Source organism: Penaeus monodon, chromosome 38, assembly GCF_015228065.2.
Source record: "Penaeus monodon isolate SGIC_2016 chromosome 38, NSTDA_Pmon_1, whole genome shotgun sequence".
Taxonomy (NCBI): domain Eukaryota; kingdom Metazoa; phylum Arthropoda; class Malacostraca; order Decapoda; family Penaeidae; genus Penaeus; species Penaeus monodon.
The window spans coordinates 5,745,147-5,752,646 of record NC_051423.1 but is presented as its reverse complement, the minus strand read 5'-3'; the positions used below and the strand labels follow the sequence as shown (position 1 = coordinate 5,752,646).

General features: G+C 40.6%; 1 protein-coding gene across 1 annotated transcript in view; it reads left to right on the top strand.

The window, feature by feature from the left end:
* Positions 1 to 7,500, top strand: part of LOC119596677 — a 26,633-nt gene that overhangs the window by 11,799 nt on the left and 7,334 nt on the right. The window contains exons 2-4 of the mRNA XM_037946008.1: positions 2,023 to 2,235; positions 3,110 to 4,696; positions 7,352 to 7,500. The exon at positions 7,352 to 7,500 is cut by the window's right edge and continues 123 nt beyond it. Of these exons, the coding sequence (XP_037801936.1) occupies positions 2,023 to 2,235; positions 3,110 to 4,696; positions 7,352 to 7,500 (1,949 nt within the window). The remainder of the gene's footprint in view (positions 1 to 2,022; positions 2,236 to 3,109; positions 4,697 to 7,351) is intronic.

The following is a 7,500-nucleotide window of genomic DNA, read 5'->3' as shown; positions in this document are numbered from 1 at the left end:
TCGGAATTTAGTCTTTTATTACATTGTCTAAAATTAAATATCAGACAGAAACGTTACATTAATGAAATTTTCTGTTGAAGGACATTCCCTTCGTGGGTTGATGTTCTTTCATGAATATAACATGGCTATTTTGGGTAACGTCGTTTGTTCTCTCTCTTGTTGTCTCCTTTTCTTATATTTCTTACTATGGCTCTTCTTATATTTTTTATTCTTATTCTCTATTGGTCTTTTTTCCCCCTCCCCCTTTTTCTTTTTATATCTTTTTTGCTTTCTCTTTTTCTTTTCTTTCTCTCTCTCTCTCTCTCTCTCTCTCTCTCTCTCTCTCTCTTTCTCCACCCTATATCTCCTTCCTTCTCTCTTCCTTTCTTACTCCTTTTCTCCTGTCACCTATCCTACCTTTATTCTTTTTATCTACATCTTTCGTCCTCCTTTTTCCCTCCTTTTCCCCCCCCCTCCCCTCCTTCCTTTTTCGCCCCGTACCTCTTTCCTTTCCTCTCCTCTTTATCCTTCCCCGTTCACTTCTTCTTCTTTCATCTTCGTTTATTTCTTTCCATCTCACTTCCTCCTTCCAATCGCATTCGCTTCCCTCTCTCCATTCTCATCTCCTCCCCTCTCTCTTCCTGCCTCCCTTCTCTCTTTCCTCATTCTCTCTTTAATCCCTTTTCTATTTCCTTCTCTTCAATATCCGCCCTACTCTCTCTCCCATTTTCCTTCTATCCATATATCTCATCCGCCCCCTTCCCCCTTCTCAATCTCTCTCTCTCTATCTATCTGTCTTTATTCATTTACGAGTATCTATTTATCTATGTGTCTATTTATCAATCTATCTCTTTCTATCTCTTTCCCCTTCTCTCCCATCTCTTTCTCCTCCCTTCCTTATTTAGTTCTCCTTTCCTCTTTTCCACTTGCCTCTTCCCTTACTCTCTCTCTCTCTCCTTCCCTCTTTCTTCCACCCTTTCTCTCTCTCTCTCTCTCTCTCTCTCTCTCTCCCTCTCTCTCTCTCTCTTCTTCTTCACTCTTTCTTCCACCCCCTCTCATCTCCCCTTTCCTTTTTCTTCTGTACTCTCTCTCCTTTCTCCCTCCTATTTCCCCCCTCCCCTGTGTTCTCTCCCTTCCCCCTTCCCCTTCCCTCGTATTTCCCCCTCTCCCCTTCCCTCCTATTTCCCCCCCCTCTCTCTCTCTCTCTCTCTCTCTCTCTCTCTCTCTCTCTCTCTCTCTCTCTCTCTCTCTCTCTCTCTCTCTCTCTCTCTCTCTCTCTCTCCCCTCTGGACAGAAATTGTAATGGCAGTAATCGCAATTATAATGTTACCATTGGTATATTAACCCTTGCGCCAGAATTCCCATTAGTCTCGAGGATTATCATAGCATTAGATTCTGACGCTTGATCTACAATACAGAATTATCAAGCCTTGCGTAATGGTTGCTCAGGTCCTCCGCCCGTTTGTGTGAGTAATGATTGGCGATTAGGGGTCTAGACTGTATTTTTTTTTTCGGGGGGGGGAGGGGGGGATAAGATTTTTTTTTTTTTTTTTTTTTTTTTTTTTGGGGGGGGTGGGGTGAAAGGGGATTAAAGGATAGGATTTTTAGATTATGAAGTTTGTGGCTTAGAGAGAGGAGAAAGATTAGGGTGTTTAGACAGTGAATTTGACTTCTTAAAAAAAAAAAAAAGAGATATTTAGACTGTATTTTCTGTTTCCGAGATAAAAGAGAAGAGGATGAGATCATGCCTTTTAAATACGTTAATCAAGAAAAATGTTTCGTCTCGTAGGAACTAGACTAATAACGTGTTATAAATGAAGAGCATTGAAATTAAGTGTAAACATTAGTATTTACATCTAGTATTTGTTTCTTATTAAAAAAAAAAAAGTTATAATAAAATGATGAACGTATACATTTATGTAATGTACCGAATACCTCTATATATTTCACGCTATAATAAACGTACATATATAACAGACCACCACACAGAGACGCAATGATTCTGAGAGTTAAATAAATGCCTACAAATAACCCTTTTCACAGGAGAAGACGCCCGGGTGTTCGCTCTGCAGCCAGATATATGGGCGGCCCCGCGATCTGACGTGTACCTTAGGTTCAACATGAGCCAGCAACATGTAGCCTCATCTCTTACTGACATGAGTGTGTGCTACAGGGCATTCCAGACGGCACTCACTACGCTGCAGGTGTTTCTGTCCTACGCCACAGCCGATTCCTTCTCCAACGCAATTATGATGTGTGAGTCATAGGACCTGTGGGATCTGTTGAAGGTTTTGATATCGCTGTTCCTTTTGCTGTTCGTGTGTTGTTGTTGTTAGTTATTAGGGTTGCTGTTATAAATATCGTGATTATTATTATTATCATCATCATCATCATCATCATCATCATCATCATCATCATCATCATCATCATCATCATCATCATCATCATCATCATCATCATCATCACCATCATCATTATCATCATCATCGTTATTATTATCATCATTTTTATCATTATTGAAATTTCTATTATGAAATTATAATGATACATATGAAAATAATAATTGTTTTTGTCTTTATCTACTGTTACTACTATTTTTTATTGCTGGTACTAGTACTATTATTATTGTAGTTATTGTCGTTAGGGAGATAACTATTGTCGTTATTTTTACCATTAATATTATAACATTGATGATAATAATAACAATAATAGAAGTAATATTAAAGATGATAATAGTATTATTATTATTATTGTTATTATTATTATTATTATTATTATTATTATCATTATTATTATTATTATCATTAGTAGTAGTAGTACTATTAGTATTAGTATTAGTATTAGTATTGTTATTATTATTATTATTATTATTATCATTATTATTATTATTAGTAGTAGTAGTAGTAGTATTAGTAGTAGTAGTAGTAGTAGTACTTTTATTATATATTATTACATATGTGTGTGTGTGTGTGTGTGTGTGTGTGTGTGTGTGTGTGTGTGTGTGTGTGTGTGTAGAGAGAGAGAGAGAGAGAGAGAGAGAGAGAGAGAGAGAGAGAGAGAGAGAGAGAGAGAGAGAGATACATAACTATCCCGTAATGCCGAGAATCCTCACTCTAGCCTCCTCCCCCAGACGTCGACGACGGAGAGCACACCTTCCGCTACAACAACCAGCCGCAGGAGGCCGCGCAGCGAGTGAGGGCCCCGACTGTGCTTCGGCGATGGCGGCACTACTGCCACGTCCTGGCTGGGGATACGTACACCGTGTACGTCGACGGAGAGGTCGCAGCCTCGGGTCCTATCTCAGGCGACGACCGCGTCCTGCCTCTCAACGGCTCCTTCGTTGTAGGACAAGAGCAGGACGGGTTCTCCCGGGGCATGGACGAGCAGCAGATCTTAAAAGGTTATGTGACCCAAGTTAATCTGTGGGATCGTCGTGTCTCCGGCGCTGAAGTGGGCGACATGGCCTCGTGCAGAGTCAACATGAAGGGGAACATCTTCTCGACGGACCGAGACGACGTGGAATTAGTCAATGTCCGAGAGAGGAATGCGTCTCTTGAAGATCTGTGTTTGCGCGAGGAGGATTTCGTGATTTTCCCCGAGCGCTACACGTACTTGGAGGCGGAGGAGTTCTGTCGCTTCGTAGGCTCGAGGATGTACGCCCCTCTCGACCCCCGGAAGATGCAGATGTTCAACGAGACGAAGTGGAGGGAGAGGCTGCGGTTCCGGACGTGGTTGGCCGTCACGGACGAGGAGGAGGAGGGAGTGTGGAGGCGCGTGAAGGACGGCAAGGTCCTTCGCGACATCGCCTTCGCCCCCGGCCAGCCAGACAACGGCAAGAACGAGAACTGCATCATGTCCGGCGGGGCTGACAGCCTTCTGAACGACTTCAAGTGCGACGGCACCATCCAGGGCAGCGCCGTGTGCGAGGACCAGACGGACGTCCCCCTCTTCCTGCGCGGCGGCTGCAAGGTCGCGCGGACCATGACCATGTTTGAGATCCGCGGCTACGTCCTCGAGAAGCCCTACTTCCACGGCTTCCACGGCGAGATGATCATGCTGGCCGAGGAGAAGGCGGCCGAGGGGAAAAAGTGGCTGTGGCTCGACGCAGCGAGGAACGTCACGCTGGCGTCGCTGGAGGTGGAGTCGCAGAACGTCTATCCTTTCGGGAGGAGGAAATGGACGTTGGAGGCGCCCGTCTGCGACCGGAAGCAGGGCACCACGCGCGTCCTCAGCCTCTCGCGGTGCACCGACAAGGAGTACATGTGTGGCGACGGGAACTGCATCGACATAGCCTCCCGCTGCGACGCCAAGGACGACTGCGGCGACCAGACGGACGAGGACGACTGTGACATCCTAACGACCCCGCCAGATTACCGCAAGTTCAAACCACCCAAGAACGACCTGGACCCGACCCTGCCCCTCCTCCCCGAGGCGGAAGTCAAGTTCATCCGCTTCCACAAGATTGACGACGTCCAACAGGTCAACTACCTCGAGTTCATCCTCACTCTACGCTGGGTCGACTCTCGCGTGACCTTCTTTAACCTGAGAAGCGACCTCTTCGCCAACAAACTGTCGGCGAGCGAGAGGGAGAAGATCTGGACGCCGGAGCTGGATTTCCCCAACGCCTTGAACGGAGAGGTGAAGACAGTCAAGACAAATTTCTTCATTCAGAGGACCGGGGAACCGATTGAGCTCGACTTCAATAACGTTAATATGGGTAAGTCGTTCACGTCGTAAGGGAGTTAATGGTGTGCTTATTATATCTAATTAAATTTCTCTAAGCAAAGGGACTGCTGGGACATCTGAGGAAGGATAGAGTAATAATGCTGAGAAAAGAAATTCGAATGATCATTTTACATAAAGAAATATCACACCAAGCACATTGCGTTACTATAGTCCATGGATGCTATGCTGGTGAATTGGAAATATTTTTTTATGAAGAAAGTAAAAATGTTGAAGAGTTTGATGGAACCATTAAATTAAACTGAAACGAATTGCGAAGAACGAAATTGAAATGACACCTTATGAAAATAAAGACAAAAAAAATTGATATGAATGTTGAAGCAGAGAGAGAGAGAGAGAGAGAGAGAGAGAGGAGAGAGACAGATAGACAGACGACGAGAGAGAGACGAGAAGAGAGATAGTAGTAGATAGATACAGATGAGAAAGAGAGAGAGATGAGAGAGAGAGAGAGAGACAGAGACAAAACAGATAGAGATAGATAGAGAAGGGGAGAGAGAAGGAAAGAAGGGAGAAGGAGAGAGAGAGAGAGAGAGAGAGAGAGAGAGAGAGAGAGAGAGAGAGAGAGAGAGAGAGAGAGAGAGAGGGGAGAAGAGGAGAGAGAGAGAGACAGAGAGAAGGAGAAGAGAAAAAGAGAGGAGAAGAGGTGAGAGAGAGAGAGAGAGAGAGAGAGAGAGAGAGAGAGAGAGAGAGAGGAGAGAGAGAGAGGAGAGAGAAGAGAGAGAGAGGAGAGAGGAGAGAGAGAGAGATAGGTATATATATATATATATATATATATAAAATATATATATATATTATATGTATATATATATATATGTATATATATATATATATATATATATATATTATATATATATATATATATATATATATATATATATATTATATAATTATATATATATATATATATTATATATATATATATATATATATATATATAAAGAGAGAGAGAGACACACACACACACGAAGACAAAGAGAGAGAGAATTACCGTAAAAAAGAAATGTAATGTAATGTCAGACCGACAAACAGACACAAAGAAAGGAGATGCATGAGAGAGGAGAAGATAACCAAAGAAAACAAACAAATATCTTCTCATGGTTAGAGTACGTTAACCAATTTCTCAAGATGATGAACATTTCCATTTTGATATCTCGCTTCCAAGAGCTGATTTCCTTGCAGTTTTTAATTTATCTATTCAGAATCAAATTAAATCAGTTTGTTTGCATGCATATATCATGATAAAAGTAGAAAAAAGTTAATCATAACTGGCTGAATAAGACCCCCTCAGGCATAATATTTACATAATTTTTAAGCAAGCATTTATTTATAACTCAGCGTACTAAAAAATTTAATATTTCTAAACTGTATGATAAATATTTCTGCCTTGTCATTACACTGTGCGTTTTAATCAAGGCCATCAGTGCAAAATTTCCCCGCATAGAGATCCGCAAACAATCTTGGGTTTAGCTTCCTGACTGAAAGCACGAAATGAGAAATCACTGAGAAATTAAGCTTTAGATAAGGAAATATTTTATTACTACTATTCAAAATTGAGAAAGGAATAAAAAAGGGGAAAAATGAGAAAAAAGATATGTTTATCTTTCTCCAGGCTAATCTACTTTTACCAAGGCTGATAATAATACTTGACAATATGACTAAAGCGAAGAAAGAAAGACTGTCAAGGGGAGAACAGTGATTCTGAAAAGCATTCCCAGAAGCAACAGCGCTTGCAAACAAAGCCAGCTCATATATTCCTTGTAAACGTAATCATATGTAATGAGATAACAGTCTTGTACAATTAAAACGTAGTACGCCAAGCAATCATTCATATTTTATGTTCTCTCTTCGCCAGATTTAATCATTTATTTCTTCAAAAGACTTGGGCAATATCTTATGCACTAATGCATTGCTTAATCATCTCAATATTCTATAACGGTAAGATGCTTTTAAAAATTCGTGAGACTGAAGTCAATAAATATATATTTTTTGTTATTTTTTCTTCTTGATATATATATATATATATATATATATATATATATATATATATATATATATATATATATATATATATATATATATATATATATATATATACATACACACACACACACACACACACAGTTTTGTTGGTACAGTTATATTGAATGCGCTTTTAATGATGAATTGCAGATTATAATTCATAAAAGATGTTTTTGATCGACGGCGTTTGAAGTTTTGAAAAAATACAAAAAACATTTTCCCCATTTACTTAAATGATACAATGACTGGATTACATAATTTTTTGTCCTTCATTTCTATGCAAAATTCAAAATGAATATAAACGCATCCGGCGTATTTGTAGATCGTACGCGTTTGCACACACACACACACACGCACGCACGCACACACAAACGATACCTTATTTCTTTTTTCTGCATCACCGGTACCCCATTTCCCAGCTAATATATTAATATTAGCTTTTACATTATCACCATTACATGATATTAAACATTATTATTGTTATATGATATTAGACATTACCATTATTATATGATTTTAGACATTATCATTACCATGTCATTATCATTATATTACATTATCAAAATATCCTTATCATCAGATCATATTACAAATACCCCCCTCCCCCCAGACCAGACGTACAGCGGCAACGCAGGAACGATCATTCTACAGACACACTACAGCGGCGCCTTCGTCTGTGACTTTGACGTGTTCTTCTATCCCTTCGACGTCCAGCAATGCGGCGTCTCCATCAGGTTGGCCTCCGTCAGCAAGAAACAG